At 37.5% G+C, this 25,930-nt stretch overlaps 2 protein-coding genes across 3 annotated transcripts in view; one reads left to right on the top strand and one right to left on the bottom strand.

The window, feature by feature from the left end:
- Maf1 (repressor of RNA polymerase III transcription Maf1) overlaps positions 1-20,636 on the bottom strand; it is a 173,980-nt gene extending 153,344 nt beyond the window's left edge. For both annotated transcript variants that reach the window (XM_090408734.1, XM_090408735.1), the window contains exon 1: positions 19,997-20,636. In XM_090408734.1, the coding sequence (XP_090264860.1) occupies positions 19,997-20,079 (83 nt within the window). In that variant the 5' untranslated portion in view covers positions 20,080-20,636. The remainder of the gene's footprint in view (positions 1-19,996) is intronic.
- A 410-nt stretch (positions 20,637-21,046) lies between these two features.
- LOC150096616 (ranBP-type and C3HC4-type zinc finger-containing protein 1-like) overlaps positions 21,047-25,930 on the top strand; it is a 333,124-nt gene continuing 328,240 nt past the window's right edge. Inside the window, exon 1 of the mRNA XM_090408571.1 lies at positions 21,047-21,167. The gene's annotated coding sequence lies outside the window, so the exon portion shown is untranslated. The remainder of the gene's footprint in view (positions 21,168-25,930) is intronic.

The following is a 25,930-nucleotide window of genomic DNA, read 5'->3' as shown; positions in this document are numbered from 1 at the left end:
TTGAAAGGAGGAGATATCACCATACAGGTGATGTCTCCCATAATAATTACTCACCTTGCACTCAATGTGACGATCTGCTAATGCACGGCATCTACATCTTGTTATGGAACCCCCCCCCACCACCCTTCAGACTATAGCAGCAACCAGCAATACACTTTATCCTATTAGCCTCTATCTGACACAAGACATACTCAAATGTTCCATCTACCCCAGACTTGCTGGTTGTAGTTCTCCAGCTATCACCAGCAATACTTCACTTTCTGTCCTGTTTAAATTACCATCCCTGAAAATGCAATACCCTTTACATTCTATGCCTGTAACTATATAATTTTCTCTCAACCAGGACTCACCGATGTTTATTTTTGGTCAAGTTGAGCTGCCCACTGCAAAAACTGCTCTCCCTTATTTCTGATATTTCTAGCATTTGTGGACATGTAGTTCAACATTCCCTTATTATCCTTATTTAATGTCATTACCAACCCACTGAACTCTGAAACTCACAAAATTGCATTCGACATTGCTTAATCATTTCTGTACACATGCCTGACTGCACCCCCCCCCCCAACATCTCTGGTTTCCCTGGGTTTGCATTTCCCAAATCTCACTAAACAACACTTTCTCCAAACATCTAACTCCAAAACCATTTATATGTAGCCCACCATACATAAGTCAGTTTCGTCCATCAAATTCATTCCACATCTGTAAACTCCACACCATTCCTCTAGCAGAATCTTTTCACTGATTCATTAGATATAGAGATGGAAGGGTATGATGTGTTTCGTGAGGACAGAAGGGGTAAAAAGGGCGGAGGAGTGCTATTGATGATAGAGAAAGAGTTATGTCCATATAAAGTACAGATGCAAGAGGGAAATAGTGCCAATGGTTTTGAGGCAGTATGATGTGAGATATAGGTGAATGGAATCAAATACTTGGTGGGATCTTGTTATAGACCAGGTAATGTGGATGGTGGTGATAATGAAATGTACAATCAAATTAGCCAAGTAAATAAGAAAAGGGTGATCATTATGGTGATTTTAATTATGGCAATATAGACTAGAATGATGAGATAGCAACTGGAAATAAATAAAACGAGTTTCTTGAGTTTTTGAGGGATAACTACGTCAGACAGTATGTAAGAAAGGGCACACGAGGATTGAGGGTCTTGGATTTGGTCATCTCATCAGAGGATGTAATTAGAAATGAGGTGTCAAATCATCCACCAATTGGTGAGAGTGACCATGAGGTGATTACCTGGGTGGTTGCCAGCAGTGTGAGGACCTCTGTGAGAAAAGGGTATATGTGGAACTACAATGGGGGGTGATTATGAAGGGCTCAGGAGACAGCTTGCAGGTGTAGCGTGGAATGAGGAGTTAGCTGGAAAAAAGATCACTGCAGCTTGGGGGATTTTCAAAAACTGTTTAGTAGCTGCAATGTCTAAATGTATTCGAAGGGTGAGAAGGTTAAATAAGGTGGGTGTGAGATGGATGAATAAAGAGATTAAGCATGCGATACAGAGAAAAAGGGCATTGTGGAGGAAGCATAAGAGAAGTGGAAATAACCAATTCCATGAGGTCTACAAAGACCAAGCAAGGAGGGTGACTTGGTTGGTGAGGGTAGCTAAAGAGAGGTATGAACAGCAGTTAGCTAATGAAGCCAAAAAGAATCCTATGGAGTTCTTTGGATATGTAGCCAGCAAAAAAAAAAAGAATTATTATGGAAGGATGACATTGATTGGAGAAAATGGTATAAAGACAGCTGATGCAGAATGTGTGGTGGAGATACTTAATGAACAGTTCATAAAGATCTTTCAATCTTGTGAATGTGACTTCATGGAAGGATTGAGAGCAGCTAATGATGGGGAGGAGAGACTGACTGTAGGTGAGCAAGAGGTGTATGGGAGTTGAGTAAACTAGATGTTAATAAGGCTGTGGGACTTGATAATATATCACCACGTATTCTGAAAGAATGTGCCAGGGAGTTGACACCTGCCTTGACATATTTTTTTAATATGAGTCTTGCACTGGGTCAAGTTCCTGAGGAGTGGAAAGAGGGCAAGATTGTGCCACTTCATAAAGGAGGTGATCGAACACAAGCATCAAACTATAGGCCTATCTCTGTATCAGGTGTTGTGGTTAAGTTGTTGGAGAAGCTTGTGAGAACTAGGATCCAGAGTTAGGTTGACAACAATGGTATCATCATTGATGGACATCGTGGATTTGCTAAAGGGAGGTCTTGTTTTAGTAATCTACTTACTTATTACAATTAGATGACTGTTTCCTTGAACAGAGGAGAGGGATACACAGTAATATACTTAAATTTTGTAAAGGCTTTTGATAGATTACTGCATGATGAGTTGATAGTCAAACTAGAGTGGATGGAGTTGGATATTAGATTAGTGCATTGGATTGAAGACTGGCTATCTGATAGGTATCAACAAGTTGTGTATGGGGGAGCGATATCCAGGAAAAGGAAAGTCACTAGTGGAGTGCCTCAGGGGTTTGTTTTAGGTCCATTACTATTTAACTTGTATATTAATGATATAGGTGAAGATTTGGATGGAGATATTCAGTTGTTTGCAGATGATGCAAAGTTGGGAAACCATGAAGTGTAGTGAAGATGTTGTGGCCTTACAGGAAGACTTGAATAGATTGAGTGATTGCGCATGGAAATGGGGATGTGAATTCAATGTTGCAAAATGTAAGGTTTTAAAATTTGGAAAACAAAGATGGGATGCAGAATTTATGCTTGGTGAGAATATATTGTTGGAGGAAGAGGAAATAAGAGATCTGGGAGTGATAGTAGATAAGGATCTAAAATTTAGGGGAGACATCGCCAAAATTGTGAAGACAACACAAAGGCTTCTGGTAATGATGCGGAGGACACTGACGTGTAGAAGTAGGGAGATTCTTGTTCCGTTGTATTAGGCTTTGATTAGGCCACACATGAACTACTGTGCCCAGATTTGGTCACCGGGTTTTCAGAAGGATGAAGAGATGTTGGAAAGGGTCCAAAGGAGACTGCCTAAGGTAGTTTCTGACCTCTGGAATGTCGAGTATGAGAAAGATTGAGAAGATGTAATTTGCAGAGTCTGGTGGACAGGAGGAAGAGGGGAGATATGATAGAGACCTACAAGTTGGTAAGGGGCTGTTATAAGATCAATGGTGGAGAAGTTCTACAGAGAATAGTGGGAGACCAGGGGAGATCCAGAGGTCATCCCTGGAAACTGTATAAAGAGGGTATGAGTAGGGCAGGTTTTTTTCGTGCAGAGTTGTGAATGATTGGGATGCCTTGCCTGAGAATGTGGTGTCTGGCAAAGAGTTTGAATGTGTTTAAAACACGGTATGATGAGCTGTGTGTGCGATAAAAGGACCTCCCGGATGAGTCTTTGACTCCATGAGATCTTGGGGTGGTAATAATAATATATCCTCTCACTGCATATTTCTACCTTTCAAATCATCTATTCCTGCCAGAACACTCAACTTTTTCACTTCTTCCTTCTGCAAACTAACAGCTTCACATCTGGAAAATATGTATCAATCACTTTCTCATTAAGTATACCTCTTATCAGTGGTGCACCCAGAGTGGGGAACCAATGGCCCTTCCCCCCCCCCCAAAGAAAAAGGGAAGAAATACTAGAAATTTTCCAAAGATATATTCCTAATTAATAAAATTCATTTTTTTCATTTATGTTGTGTCGTGTCTTCTATTTCTATACTACTTATGAATTGGCGATCATTGCAGATGCTTAGTCATAGGTTGTATGCAATGCGTAGTGTGTATTCTCAAATCGTCTACTCAACTCAGCCCCCCCCCCCACCAAAGATTAAACCCTGAGTGCACTACTGCCTCTTATCATCAAATCTTCATACAATACCTTCTCTTTATTTCCAGTTTCTCTCACTTTCATACTTTTCACATTCACTTTTTCTTTTATTCTCCCACCTGTTGTACCACACGACAATTGTTTTTCCAATTCGCTCTACCTCCCATTTTGTCCTGTGAAGAACAGCATGTAAGCATAATATTTTACTCCTTACTGATACCTTGCTTAGTAAGGCACATTGCTTTCAGCCGTCTCTTTCATGCTCTCATTCATATTTCACACACTATCATTCACTCCTTCCACATTCTCCAGAACATTTTCACTATACTATCTTTCCTTACATCATTAATATTTGTCACTTCATTTTCCCACTTTCCACATGACTTGCATCTGCAGAAGAAACATATATGACATGCTCTCTGCACTCTAGCTTTTGTACCATAACCCATTCACTCTTGGCAATGAATATATAGAACATATGCTCCATTGTACAGAATCTCTCATGTTAAACTCGGTGAACAAGAAAACCTTAGCCACCATTTTCTTTGTATGCATCAGTGACATGAAGAAACACTTTCTAAATTATATTAAATTTTACAAACGCACACACTTAACTCACAGTCTAAAGTAAGATATAACTAAAAATAATTACTAAAATAACTATTATTTCTAAAATAGGACATCTGTAAGACACGTGCAACACCATTTGTGATATGTGCTACACTAGTGCCCTCTCTCTAGATTATTATTTTTTTTTTATTTATTTATTATCATTTTTTTCTAATTTTAAGACTTGGGAGGTGAGAGAAAGATCATTTTGAAAGGGAAAGCTGTTAAAGTAAGTAAGTGAAGAATAATGGTGTAGATGACAGCAAGACATCCAGATAGAAATGACAAATATGATGACCAGAAAGTGTAAGACAACAGGAATATGCCAATCTCTTGAGTGAATATAAGTGTCAGCGGAAATAATGGTGAGACAGAGAAAGATGAACTACATTTGAATGATTTAGTATAAGACCAAATGCCCATGAGTACGTACATAGGATGGAAATGGAAGAGCAAGAACCCGAAGGATGGAAAGGTAAATGTGAGATGAGAGACTGATTATGAACAAAGTGAAAGATATGATAATAAGGAAGAAGTAGGTGAGTAGAAGGAGATAGAGATATTATAGAAGAACAAGAGGAATGGTGCAATCACTTCTTGCAGTAATTGCTTGGATGAAGTGGAATAATGTACATGAATTCACCTCAAAGTAGGACTGGTCATGCCTAGGGAAATAAGGAATTATTATAATGGTAAGAAGTGGGAGAGATCTTTTCTTTTATCACTTCACACACAAAGTAATTTGCTGATATTCCTCTTATAAAGCTATAGGTTGTAGTCCTTGTTGAATTCACAGGAATGAAGATGACCGAGAGAAGCAGTTTCAGTGAGTCATCAGTTCAGTACTAAGAGGATGTTAGACAGCCTGTTGATTTTGTTACTGCATATTTAACAGAGGATGGTGGGAATAGAACATAATGGATGCCATTTCTTCTGAACAGTGCCTATGGAAATACATGTAGCAGGAACACAATTAAAAACTCACCCTATATGGGACTAGTTGAAACGTGTGTGTGTGTGTGTGAGACAAGCACTGTGAATCAACTGAGCTCCTCTTTTCTGAACATATTAAGAATTTCAAGAGAGAGAAAGATTTTATGTACATACTGAAATGTGAGTGCAGTAGTCTGCAGATGGATGGTTTGGGAATTTGTATGTAGTAAGTAACCAGACATATAAAAAGCAACATTTTGAGCAAAAAAGGATGCCCAGCTTTTTGGAAGCCATTACACCAGGAGTAAAAGTCAATCCAAACCAGAGAGATCTAGTTTTGACTGTTAAGTTGAGCTTTATGAAAGGTAAGAGGAGAGAGGTAAGATCTTGACTATTATATTATTTCAGGAAATTACAATGTATACTAAATATCAATTAAAAGAAAACTTTATTATTAAGTATCATTATTTCTTAGGTAGGTTCTACAGGTAGAAGGTGGAATCTGCAACCTTCCCAACCATATTTCCAGCAACATCAGACTAGATGTAGCCAGTGTTCTTACCAAAGCAAAACCCCCAAAAACCAACCTACTAAAGAAGAATATAAAGCTCTACAAGAAATTAAAAACAACAGAAAAATAGTAATCACCAAAGCAGATAAGGGAAATGCCACTATGGTTCTCGACTAAACAGACTACACAGGTAAGCTTATTTCTTTATTGTTAGATCGGTCTACCTACCTCCCTATTGAATATGATCCCACCAGCACCCAAATCACAACACTCAAAAGGCTCCTTAAGAAGGTTATTTCTTGGCTGTGGAAGCTACTAACAAACTAAAGCTTTTTAACTCTAGACCCCCCCCCCCCTGAATATATGGACTACCAAAAATCCATAAACAAAATGTACCATTACATCCCAATGTGGATGGCATTGATTCCCCCACATACAAATTAACCAAACATTTAGCCAAAGCGCTCATGTACTATACTGGCAACACACCATCACACATAAAAAACTCAGCCCACTTCAAAGCCAGCATAGAAAACCTCTCACTTCAACACACTGACATAATGGTCAATTTTGATGTCTCCTCCCTATTCACGAATGTCCCACTCAAATATACCTTAGAGCTCATCCAAGCCAAATTACTTCCCAATATCTCAGCCCTATTTCAGTTCACAATGAACTTCGGCTATTTTTTTTGGCAAGGAAAATTCTACAAACAGATAGAGGGGACAGCCATTGGTTCACCACTCTCCCCACCCCTAGCCAACTTCTTTATGGAAACTTTTGAAGAAAAAACCTTAAACTCAGCCCCACAAAAACCCACTGTTTGGCTATGCTATGTGGATAACGTGTTTGCTATTTGGCCACATGGCCCAGATACACTCCACATCTTCTTAACACATTTAAATAATCAACACCTCCCCCCCCCCAGAATCCAGTTCACCTTGGAAAAAGAAAAAAAAAAACAACACTTTTCTTTTCATAGACACTCTGATTACACACCAGCCTGATGGATCCTTGGCTTTCTATGTTTACAGAAACCAACTCATACAGGCAAATACATTCACCAGCAATTCCCCCCCCCCACACACACACAACAATATGGGGTTAAAAAACTGCTCCACCAAAGACCATCCACTTTCCCTAGACCTACCTGGAGTAGACTAGGTCCCTTGCAGCTGCAAACTGTCCTACTATGACCAAACAGCAGGACAGCTAATATCAGGGATATCCGAACACAAATACTACATCCAGTTTCACCAATACAGCCATTCTGGGCTTGGGGACATGCTCTGGATACCTGCCACAGAATACGCTGGAAGAAAGCCACTTTACTACGCCGCAGCAAATATAAATATGAAAAATTCTTCATGGAATCAGCTTCAGCTCTAAAAAACTTCTTAAACCTCAACAAATTTGGGTGCACGAGACTGTCCCAAATTTGGGAAGCTTGCATCATGAGAAAATCAGCCCAACAGCCAAAACAACCCAATTTAGCTCGCTAGAGTAATTAACATTGGCCCTCTAGGAACAATGTTAATCATTCACTTCTGCCTATTTGCTCATTGTTGGTGCCTGTGTGCACATATCATAGTTTTATGTTCTCATAAAGATGGCAATGTAACATTGCTGAAATATGGGAAGTATCGATTAAAGTTTTCTTTTAATAAATATTTAGTATATGTTGTAATTTCCTGAAATAATATAATAGTCATGTGTTACCAACGTATAAGCTTATCCACAAGGTAAGACCTTATTTGTGAGAAGAGATAAAACTGTGTTTTGAAAGCAATGAATGTGACTAGGTTGTTATTGTCTCACTGAATATGGCATGGAGATACGGTTTCTGCACTTACTTTAGACGATCTTGAAGTCTGAGAACTGTAAATTTTGCTGTATACATAGTACAAAAGAGGGCAATGAGTGTGGGTAATTTATTTACAGGAGGAAGAGGATGAGTGAAATAGCAGAGCCCAAAGAACAACTGCATTAAGAAGAAAATCTGAAGAGAGAACATCTTCCATCATTGCAAACAGTGAACTATCTGAGAGAAAACTAGCAATCCAATTATAAAGGAAGTGAGGTGTGTAAGATGTCAATCTACCGAGAAGACTTTGATGGCAAGCTCATCGAATGCCTTGGAAATTTGAAGTGCAACAGCACAGGTTTTTTCCAAACCTTTCCAAGGCATAAGTTTAGAGGTGGGATATGTAGGCAAGGAGATGTGTTGTGGATCTTAATTGGCAAAATCAAGGTTGGTAATCACTGATTAGTTGACACTTCTCCAGGTTTCAAAGTTGATTACCCTCTCCATTACTTGAGAGAAAGCTGAGGTGAAAGAAGTATGTCAATAGTTGATGGTAAACATTTATTTTTAGGAATTAAGTTGTTGTAGGGTAGATGACAGGTGAGTATAATATGGTGTAGAAATGATAAAGGATAGATGCTGAATTTCTATTCAAAGAGCACATTTCTTGAGCATAACTGGTGGGATTGGATCCCATTAGAACCAGAAACCTATTTTGGTATCCAGAATGTTCAAGATTCTTTTGATGTCTTTCTTTTGATGAAGAAGGCCACAGATGGCATGCAATGTACTGTTCCTGGATAAAGGTGGAGATGATTTGCTTTGTCATCTATGCAGGAGATGAATGAGAATGGTGGATGGAGGTAAGAGCTTTATCTTTAAGTGATGTCATAATGAAAGAAACCATAGATAAACTTCCACAAATCACTGTATGGAACTCCTATTGACTTATTGGGGCATATCATTAAAAAAAAATAATAATAAATAAAATAAATTTTTAAAAAAAGTGGTTTGGGTGAGTATGTTTTATACATCACAATTAGTTGCACATAATTTGTTAAGCCTTAATGGAAGGACTTATACAGGATGAAGTTTGAACAGTTAAGATAGGATTGTTGTTGTAGAGCTTTTTGGGGGTTTGGTAAAAACAAAAGATCAGGTTTGGATGTCTACAGATTGGAATGTCTGACTGCAAAGTGGCCGATACACATCCAACCAGTGAGGAAGACTGTTGGTGAAGGATTTTTTTATTATTTTTGGGAGGGTTCAAAATAAATCCAATGGAAGATAGTAGTTCTGATGACATTTTCCCTTTTTCAAATATGTGGATATAGGTAAAATGAAATCCTGATGAGGGCACAGATATTTATATATATCTTTAGAAGGAGGTATATTATTATTATTATAACGGTGTCTCCATGGAGTCAAAAGACTCATCGCGGGAGACCCTACATTAACTATTATTTACACAATACCTGTCATACTTCTCCTTAAATTCATTCACAGACGAAGCATTCACAACCACCTCTGGCAACGCATTCCACCCATTCACAATCCTCCAAGCAAAAAATCTAGTCCTAACACCCTTGTTAACCCCACTCTTACATGATCTCCAGGGATGGCCCTTTGTTCTCTCCCTTCCTGCACTAGTCTTAAAAATGTCATCAGTATCAATCCTATAAAATCCCTTTAATAATTTATATGCCTCTATCATATCTCTTCTCCTACATCTATCAGCTAATTTTTGGAGCACACAGATCTTCAATCTATCCTTGTAGGGAACATCCCACAGATCTTCAACAATCTTTGTAACTCGCCTCTGAATCCTCTAAACCATTTCTTCATCATCAAGAAATCCAGGTGACCAGATCTGTGCACAATAGTCCAAATGCAGTCTTATTAATGCTTTATAAAGTGGAACAATAATTCCTTATCCTTGCTTGTTAGTGTGTTCTTCAACAACCATGTAATTTGATGTGATGTTTTGGCAATCTATGCAATATGCCCTTTAAGCTTCAAAGTTCTCTGTCCACAATAACTCCCAAGTCCCTTGCCTCATCAACTTCTTGCAGTTCAGTTCCATCAATAGAGTAAACAGCATGTGATCTCACCCTCCCAAAGTGCATCCACTTACACTTAGCCACATTAAACGGACAGCCATTTACCTTAGTCCATACTGTCAGCCTATTTAAGCCATCTTGCAAAATATCTACTTCATCTGAATTGACTATCGCTCTTCCTAATTTTGCATCATCAGCAAACAAGTGGATACAGTAATCCCTCGATTAATGCATCCCCGATTAGCGCATCGTTTTTTTTCGATACCCAAATTCGATTAGTGAGCCTGTAAAATTCGATTAGTGCGCCTATATACATCTTAAAAATAAATGTTACCGATTTTAAAAATTTTCTACCTATACATTTTTATGGCTAACTATTTTAAAAAATCACTCACGAGAATGAAATAATTTAGTTACTGATTTAAAACATTTTGCAAAGTTACTTTTAATAGCATACTACACTACTTCCATGTAGCAGACGACAAATTTTTACTGCCAAAATTTATGTCGTCTGGTATAAGTACGCCCACAGATTTGAGACCCTTCGACACTTCTGCACATGTCACAAAAAGGAGAATCCACTCCGATAATAGGGTAATCAATTCGTCTTCTGCGATGAGTTGTTTATTATTACAAATCGGAAAATTAACTTCTCCTTTATGATCATTGTAGTTTTTAAAGTGGTAACTATTTTGCTTGTATAATAGTTGGGAAATTTTATCTATAAAGCACGTGATTTCGCGTGTTGGCGACCGATTCGTACATCCTTCATTTCTTTCTTCCCTTCAATGATAACGCCCAAGAGTTAATTAAATCTCATTCTAAAGAATTGAGTGATTCCGACCTGCTAAATTTAGATGCACAGAGGGAAGATCCCGAAGAATATGAAGAAAATTTAACAACTGATAGTCAGCCAAAAGAGATTTCACAGAAACAATTTGAAAATATTTTTCGTACAATCAAAGTTTTTAAGCAGCAATGCTTAGAGGCTGACCCTGATGAAGAGAGAAGCAGTAAAATTTGCAGAAGAGGCAATAGGGTCATACCGTCGGTTGTATGAAAAAAATAAACAAAATGCCTGCCTATGTTAGCTCAATTCTTTGTTAAGAAGTAGAATAATAAATTTATATTCTGAATATGTTTTATTGTCTTTCAGCTTCATGGTTTTCCTTTAACTAGACCCTGAGACATACCCTAATTCTTTTATAAAAATAATTAAGGGTAAAATAAGAAATCTGAGGAACGAATAATACATTTTCCCATAGGTTATTATATTCAATTAGCGTGTTTTAGATTAATGTGCCTGTTTTAAAGAACGCATTAGATACACTAATCAAGGGATTGCTGTATTTCCTTTCAAAGTATTCCCAATATCACTGGGAATACGATATTTTTATTGCCTAACATCAGACTTATGCTTACTGAATGCCTGAAATAACTTAAAAATTTTCCATATTTGATTTCTATAGCGGGTAAAGCATTTTTGATATTGGTTTGTTCAAAAATTATCAGATTATCTGGAAACCCTGGCATAGAAATCAAACCTATGGTACCAATGTACTGTAACTTTACAACCTTTCATAGGTTAGATTCACATAAAATCTTACAGGATACCAGCTTCATGTCAGGAAAATAGTCTGCTGTTTTATTAAAACCTTAACACAAATAACCTCTCATAGCCGACTTCGTATATTCTCCTATTCTGTTAATATCCAGCCTGTAGATTATTTGCCAAGTACCCGTGTGTTAAGATTTAAGTCCTGGGAGAAACTCATCTTAGAAGCTTAATGAAATAAAAAAGCACTGAGAAAGGATTAAAAATAATCCCCCATATCTGAGGCACATCAGAAAAAAATAGCCAGAATTTTAAACATCTGCACAACTTTCAAGCCTCATAAAATTAGCTACCCTTATCCACTGCACTATGGACCAACTCCTTCCTCTCTGTTTCTGGTATATTAGAGTTCTCTATTCCTGTAATTTGGCCTACAAGAGAAGTGCTTGTTCTCATGAGTTTGCAGGGAATAGTGCTGAAGTGATTTCAATTCAGTGGCAAATTTGGATCGATAAGAAAAGCACTTCAATATGCCAGCATGTGACTATGATGGAAGAAAGGCTCATAAACACCTGCAAAGCACAACTAGGAAAAACAACAGGACACTATGCCCTTTAACTGAAAAGAACCTGAGCTTGATTCTTGTCTAACGATGAGCGCAATCTTTATATGGATTTTTCGGTTGAAGGCAAGTTAGCCAATCTCACATACAGGTAGTAGGGTTTCGTCTCCTGGCAACTTTGGTTTTTCATTCCACATAGAGACAAATCACAGAAATCTCACCAAATTTATACACAAAAAATATTGCTGGCAGGCAGTAGATGGAGGGTTACACAGTGGTTCACTGTATATAGATGGAGGGTTACGTAGTGGAGACAGTAGGTTGTGTGGAGCAGAATGACATCTCACAATGAATTGTTGAACTACTTGGAGTTTTCATATAATAATAATAATGATGATGACTGACTTGAATGGTTATGGAAGTCTGGAAAAAAAAAAAAAGCTGTTTTTCATTGACAGACCAGACTGGAGGCAAAATCATGAGAACCAGAACTACTGGGAAGAGGATTGTAAGCAAGCCTGTGTATGTGCAAAATTAATCTGTTCAGATGGCAATGCCCTAAATACTGAACTGAACTGAACCACTATTAACACATTCTTATCCAATGGCTACATCCAGTGGTGAGCTATGGAAATTTTAACAAAGGGCAAAGGTCGAGCAAAAAAAAAAAAAAAAAGAAAAGAAAAGGCCTAACTTATAATACTTATATTGCAACTTTGCAGCGCTTCTGACAGACATGATAATTCCTGTAGGATATCAATCATTAATGCTAGATCTTTTAAAAATTCCAAATTGAGAAGTCGGTTTAAAAAGCCCTTATATTTATCGCTCGATGCAAAATGCTTGCATAAAGCTGGATAATTTCTCCACAAAGCAAGAACGTTCATAAACTGCAAACTGCCTATCGTGGTCCAAACACACGGCCGATCTTTAAAATTTCGATATCAAGGTCTTTGCAATTATATTTAATTCTCGTGGATTTTTTGGTGATTGATGATAAAAAGCATATAATTTATCCATAAATATTTTAAAATGATTTATTTCTTTAATGTTTTTTTATCAAATCGTCTAATGCTAAGTGTAAACGATGAGCGCAATGCCAAGTCACAACGTTGGGAAATTTTTGTAGAAGTTTGATTGCAACACCTGATTTGTTTCCTAACATTACTAGCTCCATCAGAACAAAATGCAATGAAATGATTTTTTATATAGTTATCAGAAAATCCATATGAATTTAAAGTAGTAATTATAGTAGCATGCATACATTCCAAGGTGGTATTTTCTAGTTCTACAAGATTATTAAACAAAAGAACAAGGGGCTCGCAAATCTGAGAAAAATTTAACAAAGAGCTTGCACGAGCCCCTTATAGCTCACCACTGGCTACAACCCCCCCCCCCCATTCATAACAAGGATTACACTAAATCTATCGCCATTCCTTACATCTGGGGCACCACTGAAAAGTTAAAGAAAATCCTAAAAAAATATGGTCTGACGACCTGTTACAAACCATATAAGAAATTGGCATCCCTGCACCAACTTATACATGAAAAACTTTGAACAATCAGCTAGAGTACAGATGACCTTAAAACTACATGTATGATGAAGATATGTTGACATCTTTATCATTTGGAAATATACCCACCAAGACAAAAAGACTTAGAAGATTTTGTACATTTTCCGAATAACTGACAATTGAAAATAAAATTCACATTAGTAGTAGGATTCCTAGACATCCTAGTCGACAAAAAATCCCTAGAGGGTTATCATTCTATAGGAAAGAAACCCACACAAGTTCGTTCCATCACCTCAACAAAAATCAGGTTTAATCGAAACGTTGAAAACCTGAGCTCTAAACATACTAAAAAATAATGAAATCAAATGAAACGTATTTAATCAGTTCCTCCAAAATGGCTACTCAAAAAAGTACTAAAGAAATTATTATTTTAATGGCTAATATAGGGAATTTTCCCAAAAATAATACCTGTACTAAAGAAACTTTTATTTTCTGAATTAACCATCCTGTGATAACCTAGAAATTAATTACAAAGGCATGGTATCCGTACTATATGTTGGCAATGTATCAATAAAATAGCCCAACTATTAAAGGTGGTCAACATCAGAACAACCTTCAAACCAGTGAACTCCCTTAAAGACAAAGTTTAATTTTATAAACATTTGAGTGTATACAAGATTCTGTGTTCTTGTGGAAAGATATACATAGGCCAAACTGGGAGAGATTTTGAAATCCATAATAAAGAACACACAGGCAATGTTGAAAATAAAAGTAGATTCATAGTGTGCATCCTCAATTGTAAATTGAGGATGCACACTTGTCAGTAAATTGATAAGCATTCTCCATGCCCTACTTACAGGGCTGGCCCTAGGAATTTTGCTGTCCCTTTTCCCTAAAAATACTATTTTAATGACATTTTAAAAGCCATGATGTTAAGCTAGGCTTCAACATGTCTGATTGTAATTTCAAAATAGTAGCATCAGCTAATGAAAAATGATCAACTGTATTTTTATAGAAAGAGAGAGACAATTAACCCTTTAACGATGGAATTTTGTTCTGAAAATGTGCATCTGCTTGGGTAAATAAAATCAAGCAAAGACGAGTATACTCGTCAAATGCAGAGTAAAGGCAATTTTGCTGCCCCGTGCAAATGCACGTGTTGCACCATCAGTAGAGCCGGACCTGCCTACTTAGAAGAGAATTACTTTGACAGTCAAAGAATCTTCTGAGGTCATTCACTCAAAAGGCAGCCTAAATAGAAACCAAGGAATGATTCTTCTCAGCTTTTTGGAGCAAAAGTTTTAGAGGATTACTTGGATGTTGAAGTAGAATGAGAAATAAATAGGAATAATAAAACCTGCTGTTTATTATCTTTCTTTATAAGACTATGATATGACTACATCTTGACAGAATGCAAGATCTGGTCACTTGGATTTCTTGGAAATGATGGGGCAGTGGAGAGGATCTAGAGACAAGTGAACAAGATGATTGCAGATCTGTGGAATTCTCCCCATAAGGACAGGATGAAGGTTTGTTAATTGCAAAGTTTAGATGGTATTCATCCAGAAAAGAAGGTCATGATAGAAGACACTAGAGGGATTCTATCAGATTATCACAAAAGAAAATTTTCAGTACATGACAAGGAGAGAACTAGGATCACCCTTGGAAGTTGTGTATGATGTGGTGTGAGAAATAGATTTTGCTTGATGAGTAATGAATGATGGGCATGAATAGCCAGAGACAGTGATGAGTGCTCTAACAGTAAATGAGTTTAAAAAGAGGCATGATAGCAATTCTGTGTGATTATGTATGGTAGCAATTAAATGTGTGATTAAATGGCTCAATTTGGTGATAGCATCAGGAATGTAATAGTAAAGTATGCACAGTACCATGCTGAGCGAGAGATCTAGTTTTGTAAACGGAAGATGCATATAGGACTGGCAAGTGCATGAACAGTGAGAAGAGTTGTTTGTGTGGAACTACTAAATCAGAAGATCATAACAAACTACTGTTCAGAAAGAAGGTAAATAGTGCCTGTGAGATATATGAACATTTATAAACAGCTATAACAGACTGTATTTACAGAGACAGGAACATCAGAGTAAGCAAGAAGTGATACTGAAGAGGAAGATGTATGTTGTGGAGAAGGTATATCTGGGAGAATAATGAGCTGCCGTATGAAAGTACAAAGCACAGGCAAGAAAAGTGACAAGTATGGTAAGGTAGGAGAAAACAGAACATGAAGAGAATCTGATAGATGAAGCTACTATTATTATTACTACGGGAGACTCCAAGGAGTCCTTAGACTCATCAAGGGAGGCCCTAAATATCATGTTCACACAACTATTCGACATTCTCACAGTATCTATCATACCTTGCCTTGAATTCATTCACAGCCATAGCACCCTCAACAGACTCTGGCAGCTTATTTCACTCATTTACAACTCTAAAAGTAAAGAACCCAGCTCTAACACCCTTATTAACCACACTCTTGCCCAGCTTCCATAGATGTCCCCTAGTGTCCTCCTACCACCAGTCCTGATCTCAAATATAGCCTCTGAATTAATTCTATAGAAACCCTTCAGCAATTTGAATGTCTCAATCATATCTCCCCTTTTCCGCCTATCAACCAATTTCTGCAACCCACAAATCCTCAACCTGTTCTCATAAGGTTCATTCCATAGACCTGCTATCATCTTGGTCACTCGCCTCTGGATCCTCTCAGCCTCCTCCTCATCAAGAAGAAACCTAGGTGACCAAATCTGAGTACAGTAGTCGAGATGAGGTCTTATCAAGGCTCGGTACAGAGGAACAATAACTTGCTTGTCTCTGCTCGTCAAAGTATTCTTCAGCAACCAAGTGATTTGATGAGCTGATTTAGCCACTTTTGCAATGTGCCCCCTAAACTTCAGCTCCCTATCCACTAACACTCCCAAGTCCCTGGCCTCATCAATCTCCTGGAGTACAGTTCCACCAATGTGGTATACTGCTGCTAATCATTACCCTTATCCAGTTCAGCCATCACCGTGTTATAAAACTTAAGCAAGTTACTGAGGCATGATCTACCCTTCACAAAGCCATGCTGTCCCCCATACAGTATCTCATTTTCATCAACCCATTCCTGTATTTTTTCCTTGACTACTTTCTCCAAGACCTTGACAATGACTCCTGATATGCTGATTGGTTGGTAATTTGCAACAGTAGTCTTGGATCCTCCTTTATGCAGTGGAACTATTTTCCCTTCTTTCCACACCTTCCAGACTAAACCAGACCCGAGAGTCAGATAAAACAACATGGTCAAGGGCAATGATAATTCTTTAGTCATTTCACGTAAGATCCATGCCGGTATACCGTCCGATCCCATAGATGTATTCACGTTAAGGATCTGTAATGGACTATTCACCTCCACTTCATTCACCACAATTCCCGTATAAACTAATGGTTCCTTCATTCTTTCAATGTCACCACCTGGATGATATACTCTTGCAAAGTGCTCGTTCCATTATATTGACTGATTCAGTGACCTCCTTGCAATCGGCATTCCTTAAAATCATTCTGCCGTGTACAGTTTTTCTTTTACTTGCAGAATATTGAAAGAACTGTTCGGGATTCTCTTTAGCTTGCATAGCTAGTTTCCTTTCATAATCGGCTTTTGCTTTTCTTACCACACTTGTTACCCCCTTCTGGCCTGCGCTTTATACCGTTCGTGTGCCTGCAGGTCACCTTTCTCTTTAAATTCCCTCCACAGTTGTTTCTTTCTTTTTTTTTGCAGCTCAAGCTTAATGGTGTTATTCATCCATTTAACACCTACTTGTTTTACTATTCGGACCGTAGGTATACAATCAGCCATAACCTCCTGCAAATGCTCCTTGACCACTTCCCATGCCATTTTGACATCCAGCCCATGCAGTTTTACATGCCATGGCACTGAACCAAGCAATCTCCTAAGCCTGTCATACTTGCCAGCATGGTAATTCCACATATACACTGTCTTAATCGAAAATTCCACACCTTTAGCCACCTCCCAGGTCAAGGCCTTATGATCACTCACACCAATAGGTGGCAACAGGGTCATATTCATTACAGGTCAATTTCTCAGATGCTATTACCAGGTCAAGCACTCTCAAACCCCTAGTATTTTCTATTATATGCTGTCTCAGATAGTTATCCCTTAATAAATGAATAAAATCCAGTTCCATCCTCACGTGTCCTCTCCTCCTTCCTGTCAATGTTACCATAGTCGAAATCCCCCATAATAATTAACCTCCTTCCACTCATTTCATCAATTTGTTTATGCATACTATCTCTGCCATCTATTCCATCACCTGGTCTATAGCAGCACCCAACTGTATATTTTGTTCTGCTAGTCTCAATCTCACACCAAATAGCCACAAATGAGCTCTTTTCACTATCCTGCAATACAACTTCTATTTTCCTTGGCTGCAGTTCATCAGCCATCATCAATCACACTCCCCCCCCTCCCATTTTATTCTCTCTGTGCCTTCTAAACATACTATAACCTACACATTCTACCACTAACTATATCATCTTCCGTCAGCCATGTTTCACTAATGCCAATAACCTGTGGCCAGGAAGAGCCAACCAAGGCCAAAAATTCGAAGCTGCATCAGCAATAAAATTTTGTGGAATGGCGTATCATTCTGTTTAGCCCATTCTATACACATATTAAAACTGTCAGCTGCCTCTTCATGTTTTACTTTTTTTTTCTTCGAGTTCGTCATCATCGTCTTCTAATTCATTCTATAGCGTCATATTTATAATTTCAGCATCTGATTTGATTTCAAATTCTGTGATTCATGCCGACAATATAGTACGTACTGTACATTATAAAAAAAAAAGCAAACGTGAACACACACAATAAATCAAAATAGGCCTATAATATAACCATACAATCGACACCTATGAAAAAAATAAATAATAATAATAATGAAATAAATAATAATAGTTAAAATAATGATTATTAAATAAAAATAATAGTGCACAAAATAATAATACATAATAAATAAAACTTTTTTTCTTTCAAACCGCAGCTCGGATTACAGGAGGGTTCGGACTAAAGAGGTTCGGATTAGCGAGATACCACCGTATACTTCAATTCCTCATTTTCCTTACACTAATCCCAGGCAGGAAGTTTTTAGTTATGCAGACAGTAAAAAAAGATAAACATGAAATAACAATCCTAGTAGCTGGAGACTTTTGTATGGACACTATTTCCAGCATACAGTGATGATAAAGTGAAAACATTAATTGATATTTTATCATTGTATGTCATGTTGGGAGAAGGGAAACAGTGAATCCAAATGTAGAGCAAAGATGGAAGACTGGAAGTTGACGAAGTATTTATGATATTAAGCAAGCACGATGTTAATAAGGATGTGGGATAGATTGGGATTATCACTACATGTATTAAACAAATATACAAACTAGCAGTGCACTTGTTCTTGATTTGGCTGTTTACTAATGGTCTAGAAATGGAGTTTTAAAGTTCATTCAAGTAAAATAGTGCTAAGGGATCTAAAACAACTGCAAGGAATTATTTAACATTTTATGTTTCAGTTACAGTGGTTGAGACACTCCAGAAGAAGATTAGGATAAGCATACAAGACTGGAATGAGCAGGAATAGCAACAGAGGGGAGAGAGATGGTGGGGAATTTCAATTGTCAGGTAACATTTTCTAATATGGTATCAGTTAAAACAGTATTGTATGGTAATTTTGCTGGATTTTATAAAGGTATTTAATACAACACATGATAAATTGGTGATGAATTTAAAAGGGATAATAGTATGGATAGCTGATCAATGGCCTGAATATGGGATGGTTGGAAGGAAGAAGATAAGTGGTGTGCTACAAGGTTCTGTTGCAGGGATGCTAACTGCTATTTAATTAATAATACAAACAATACAGTCCAGGATTTATAAGAAAATATAAAGTTGTTTGCAGGCAATGAAATATTGAGAAGGTAACAGCAATAAAGTTTGATACTGCATTCCTTCAGGATATGAATAGGCCAATTCAGTGGTGGCCAAATGAGTGATTGATATATCCATATGTATAATGTTACCAAGTGTAGAATGTGTATTATACTGATGGAACTATGCTCCAAGTGGTGAATGCTGTATGGATCTGAGCATAATGTGGATAAAGGTTTTCAGAAAAACTTCAGAGTTGTAAAATTCATTGATTTTCTTAGAAATAATGCAAAATATGTATATATTTTTGAATATTTCATATTTTATTGTTAACACTATTCCTTAGTCAACATTCTCTTGACCTTTCAGGATAAAAGTCTGTAAGTAAACTGAAAGAATCACAGAAAATTAAAAAAAAAAAAAAAAACTTATAAATTTTATTGATGCCATTAAATGGAAAGATCATGCCAAGGAACATATGATTTGGAGACAAAGTCAGGGGTACATTTCTAATTATGTTAAAAAAAGCAAGCAAGAGGCTAAAAAAAAAATTGATGTATGACTAATGAATGAGGTAGATGCCGTCCACCTTCTAATCAAATGTGGATTTGAGACACCTCGTTCCCAATATTGCATAGTTCCAATACAACTGTACTTTCTTAACTGGGCATGCTAAAAAATGCTACCACTTACCTCCCAATAATTTTACAATCTCCCGTTTCAAAGCAAAGCGCTGAATTAATGGCTTCAACTCGGCTACTTTCCAAAAGTTTCATGATTTCTTCTTAATGAATAGATCAAATCTAGGTTTCCAGAATAAGTTTATATGCTCCCTATGGAGTGGGAGTATTAATTATTGTGCAATATATTAAGAGATATTTAACAAAATGAAGTGATGCGATTGTAAGAGGTTTAAAAGACGGCAGAGTTCTTGAGAATACTCCGTGGATGTGTAAATATTCCTCTCCCTCTTTTCAGTATTCTTGGACTCCGAATAAATGGCAATAATACAACTCGTTCTGTTGTTAATATTGAAAGATTGATGCTCATAGCAGCTTGAAGATGACTACGCTGTGTAAGCATTGGATTAACTGTCACAGAAAAATGGAGGTTATTTCAGTTGTTGCCAAACAGTTGCCAAGGGAAACTTGAAATCGCTACACAGTTAATTTGAATCAAGTTTCTTCAAGTATCAGCTTGTATCTTGAACCCTTAAAGTAAAATGTTAATTGGAAACTTCTTTCTTTTGTACGTATAAATTAGACAATTTTCAATTAATAACTTAAACACGGAAACAAAATACGTTCCTTTACACCTATTCAATAAAACTTGACGCAGTACTATTTTGATTTCCGCTTTACTCTCGCAACAGGCTACTATGCTATTTTCAGATAAATTATAAATTTTAAATTCTTCACCCTTTAAATTTATTGATACTATATTATTAAAATATAAGATGAATTATATCATAAAGTTACGTGTCATATAAAATATTATATGCAACTTAAATATTCGCAAATCAAGATGTAGCTAACGTCGTGAGATTGAATTACCCCAAACGAGATGTGGAAAATTGATTATCCGTTGTGCTGTTCGTTAATACTAGTGCTATAGTATGGGTTTAATTTGTCTGTAAAGTCTGATTTTAAAACGATCAGTTTGAGAGCGAGAAGTGGCACGTCGTTTGCCAATGTGGGAATAGATTTTTGCTTCATTTATATCAATTACTATTACAAAGAAGCTCAGTGGATGCGTTGTCTTGCAATCACCCGTGTTTTTCAACTAATAACTTTCCTCTTGACCAAAAAAGAATAGATTGTTAGTTGATGATATAGATCTGGGGAGTCTAAAGATAGATGTGAATGTACTAATGTTTGCAGATTGGTACATTTAAATTAAAAATGCCAAGAAATTATATTATTGGTTTACCTTTTATCCAAGCGTAAGCAAACAAAGTTTGCGCGTGGAGTATCTTCACGACTAAGCTACTTGTATATAGAGGTTAATGACTAATCACATTAATTGTCTTAGTATCCGATAATGCAAAGCACACATCCTTTAGGCTGTGTATAATGCTAAGCATTATAGTAAAGGCCACTACTCAGACTTTCACCTTTTACTGAGATTAATGTAATGAAGTAATGATGAGTACAGGTTAAGCAATTATTATAAGGTACGTCACCTATGGGAACATGGCTTGGAAAGATGAAAGGATGCATGGCAAGATGGAAATTGGAATTTATACAGGAATTGTATAAATTTATATTGGAATTGATATAACTACCTGAAACAACATATGGTGGAGGAATTGATAGTGTTAGATCTGGTAATAGCATCATTATGAATCCATAATGATGGGAACAACTCAGCTGATTAGGGGGAAAGTAATCATACAGTCTTATTCTGGGAGGATGCTCAACACATGGAATTTACAGGCAAGGTTTTATGTGGGGGTGCTTAAGGGCCAAAGCTGTATAACTGAGAGGAGACCTCCACATAGCCTTTAAAGGAATGCGGAGAACCGGCCAGAGCTTCTGACCTAATGTTCAGTCCTCACCTTCTCGTGGTGCACCCTGTTGGGTATCTACTTAGATACTGAACGAACGAGGATGGGCTGGCAATTTGGGATTTAGCCGACCAAATTGCATGCTTATTGGTTAAACCAAAATAAAAAATGACAGTACGCCATGACAAAATTTCATGCCGACTGGGACGTCGCCCGGTTAAACAAGGCCCCCATTGTTTTCGCCAGAGAACCAGGGCAAACAGCGAAAAGTCAGCTACTGGAACAAATCTGAAAAAAAAAAACCCAACTCAACATCACCAGAGTTAAAGATCGGTACTATCAACATAAGAAGCCTGAATGGCAAAGAAATGGAGCTAGCTGAGGAATTAGATAAGTACCAGATCGACATAATAGGGGTGAATGAAACAAAAAAGACAAAAACTGGTGAGATCTTTCTGAGCAATAAATACAAAATGTTATATTCAGGCAATGACAATCATGGAAAAGGAGTAGCCATAGTATTCAACACAAAATACGAGGCTAATCTTCTTGAATGGCAGTCAGTCTCAAGTAATATGGGCAAATATGAGAATGGGGAACTCGACAATGAGACTTATTTGTGCCTATGGTCCCACAGAAGGTTCTACTAAGGTAGAAGTGGAGGAATTTTTGAGGCTTTAGAAAAAGCGACTGACACAATGAAAAAGGAAAAGTTGGTCCTTGTTGGGGATCTAAATAGCAGAGTAGGAAATGATTGTGAGACATACAAAAATATTTTGGGAAAATTTGGAGAAAAGAGCAAAGCTAATAATAATGGCAAATATCTATTGGATTTCTGCTCAGAACATGGACTGGTTACTAACACCATGTTCCAACATAAAAATGTGCACAAATTCACATGGAGAGAAGAGGCAAGGAATTAGAAAAGTCTCATTGACTATGTTATTGTTGACAGTGATGTTTTCTCCCTGGTGCAGGACACTAGAGTGTATAGAGGATTTGAAATTGGAAGTGATCACTATTTAGTCTTGAGCAGGATAAAATTGAATATCATATTGAAAAGAATAACATGTAAGAAAATTTTAAAGCAAATAAAAGTTGAGCAGCTCTCTGATGTGAACTGCAGACTAAAATACACAAAGATTATTGAAGAAAAAATGAAAGAGTTTGAGAACAGGAATCAAACCTTGGAGATTCATTGGCAAACTCTGAAGAAAACATTGATTGATTCTGCCAGAGAGGCATGTGGTGAGGATGTCTGTCATCTTATGCGGATGATGTTATACTTCTAAATAAATCCAGTACAAGTCTGCAAGATTCTCTGACTAAATTGCGAGGCTTATACGCTGGTTAAACATGATAACTAATATTTAAGGAATTGACAGCGTATACTAGAAATATAAATTAAATAAACTGTAATATATACTTTCCGATATTTCGGCAAACATCACGTTGCCATCTTCTTGGGAACTTAATACAAAGACACGTGCACACAAGTACTACATAACAGCAAATGAGAACTGAAGCTAGGAAGCCAACGTTTTCCTAAAGTCCTGATGGTGCCCCCTGGCGGGCTATATTGGTGGTTCTTGGCCTTTGGGCTGAAGTTCTTCTGATAAATGTTTCCCAAATTTGGGGCAGTCTCATGCATCCAAATTTGTTGAGGTTTATCATGTTCCTAAGGGCTGAGGCTGATTCCATCTTATTCTGTGGCGAGTATCCAGAGCGTGGTCTGCAAGCCTAGAGTGGCTGTACTGGTGAAATCGGATGTAATTCTTGTGTTCTGAGATTCTGATATTTGCTGTCCTGCCTGTTTGGCCAAAGTAAGACAATTTACAGCTGCAAGGGACCTGGTATACACCAGGTAGGTCTAGGTGAAATGGTTGGTCTTTAGTGGAGCGGATAAGGGATGCCAATTTTCTATGTGGTCTGTAACATGTGGTTAAGTCATGTTTTCTTAAGATTTTGTTGATTTTTTCCGAGGTGCCTCGGATGTAGGAATGGTGATGGATTTAGAGTAATCTTTTTTGTGAAGGGGAGGGGGTGGTGGGTTGTGGATAACTGGGTTAAGTATTTTCTGGATTTTTGGCGAGGGGGGGTAGCCATTGGCTGAGAAAGTGTCAAGGATGTGATTTAGTTCAGTGTTTAGGGCTTGAGCATTTGAACAGATTATTTTTGCCCTGTTGAATAGTGTCTTAATAACTCCATATTGTTGTGAGGGGGGGGGGTGATGGGATTGTTGGTGAATGTATCTGCCTGTATGGGTGGGTTTTCTATAAACTGAGAAAACCAAGGTTCCATCAGGTTGGCGGGTGACTAGTGTGTCTAGGAAGGGGAGGTTATTGTTTTCCTCTTTTTCTAGGGTGAACTTGATTCTAGGGTGTTGGTTGTTTAAGTGTGTTAGAAAGGAGAGGAGTGAATCCGGACCATATGGCCAAATAGCAAACACATCATCAACATAGCGAAGCCATATGGTAGGTTTTTGTGGGCTGAGTTTAAGGCTTTCTCTTCAAAAGTCCCCATAAAGAAGTTGGCCAAGGGTGGGGAAAGTGGTGAACCCATGGCTGTCCCCTCTATCTGTTTGTAGAATTTTTCCTGCCAAACGAAATAGCTTGAGTTCATTGTAAACTGAAATAGGGCTGAGATATCGGGAGGAAATTTAGCTTGGATTAGCTCTAGGGTTTCTTTCACGAATGTACCCCTCAAAGAGCTTTAATTTGGAAAGTGATATCTTGAGAGTTTAATACACTAACACTGCCCTTTTTTATCTGGCTATAACTTGTAAATTGCAAGCACTAAATTAATTAGCTTAAATCTGTATGGTTACAGAAAAAGCCATCACTGTTTGCATGAGTTTAAGTGACTGTCCTGTCTACACTGTAAGCACTCTAAACAAATATGCTTTGCAACTTAATGTGTAAGGAAGAGCTAAAAAGACGGCGTGTGGGTGTAGCATGGAATGAGGGATTTTCAAGAACTATTTAGTAGAATGTCTAAATATATTCCAAGGGTCAAAAGGTTAAATAAGGTAGGAGGTGTGAAATGGATGATAAAGAGATTAAGCATACAATACAGAGAAAAAGGGCATTATGGAGGCAGCATAAGAGAAGTGGTAATAACCATTTCCATGAGGATTACAAAGACCAGCTGAGGCAGGTGACTTGGTTGGTAAGGGTAGCAAAAGTGAGGTATGAGCAGCAGTTAGCTAATGAAGCCAAAAATAATCCTATGGAGTTCTTTGGATATGTAGCCAGCAAAAAAAAAAAGAATTATTATGGAAGGATGACATTGATTGGAGAAAATGGTATAAAGACAGCTGATGCAGAATGTGTGGTGGAGATACTTAATGAACAGTTCATAAAGATCTTTCAATCTTGTGAATGTGACTTCATGGAAGGATTGAGAGCAGCTAATGATGGGGAGGAGAGACTGACTGTAGGTGAGCAAGAGGTGTATGGGAGTTGAGTAAACTAGATGTTAATAAGGCTGTGGGACTTGATAATATATCACCACGTATTCTGAAAGAATGTGCCAGGGAGTTGACACCTGCCTTGACATATTTTTTTAATATGAGTCTTGCACTGGGTCAAGTTCCTGAGGAGTGGAAAGAGGGCAAGATTGTGCCACTTCATAAAGGAGGTGATCGAACACAAGCATCAAACTATAGGCCTATCTCTGTGTCAGGTGTTGTGGTTAAGTTGTTGGAGAAGCTTGTGAGAACTAGGATCCAGAGTTAGGTTGACAACAACGGTATCATCATTGATGGACATCGTGGATTTGCTAAAGGGAGGTCTTGTTTTAGTAATCTACTTACTTATTAAATTAGATGACTGTTTCCTTGAACAGAGGAGAGGGATACACAGTAATATACTTAAATTTTGTAAAGGCTTTTGATAGATTACTGCATGATGAGTTGATAGTCAAACTAGAGTGGATGGAGTTGGATATTAGATTAGTGCATTGGATTGAAGACTGGCTATCTGATAGGTATCAACAAGTTGTGTATGGGGGAGCGATATCCAGGAAAAGGAAAGTCACTAGTGGTGTGCCTCAGGGTAGGGGTCTGTTTTAGGGCCATTATTGTTTAACTTGTATATTAATGATATTGGTGAAGATTTGGA

Source organism: Typopeltis vanoorti, chromosome 18, assembly GCF_054136105.1.
Source record: "Typopeltis vanoorti isolate ZY-2024b chromosome 18, IOZ_Tvanoo_1.0, whole genome shotgun sequence".
In the NCBI taxonomy this organism is placed as follows: domain Eukaryota; kingdom Metazoa; phylum Arthropoda; class Arachnida; order Uropygi; family Thelyphonidae; genus Typopeltis; species Typopeltis vanoorti.
The sequence above is the reverse complement of the archived record's forward strand: the minus strand, read 5'-3'. Positions and strand labels throughout refer to the sequence as shown.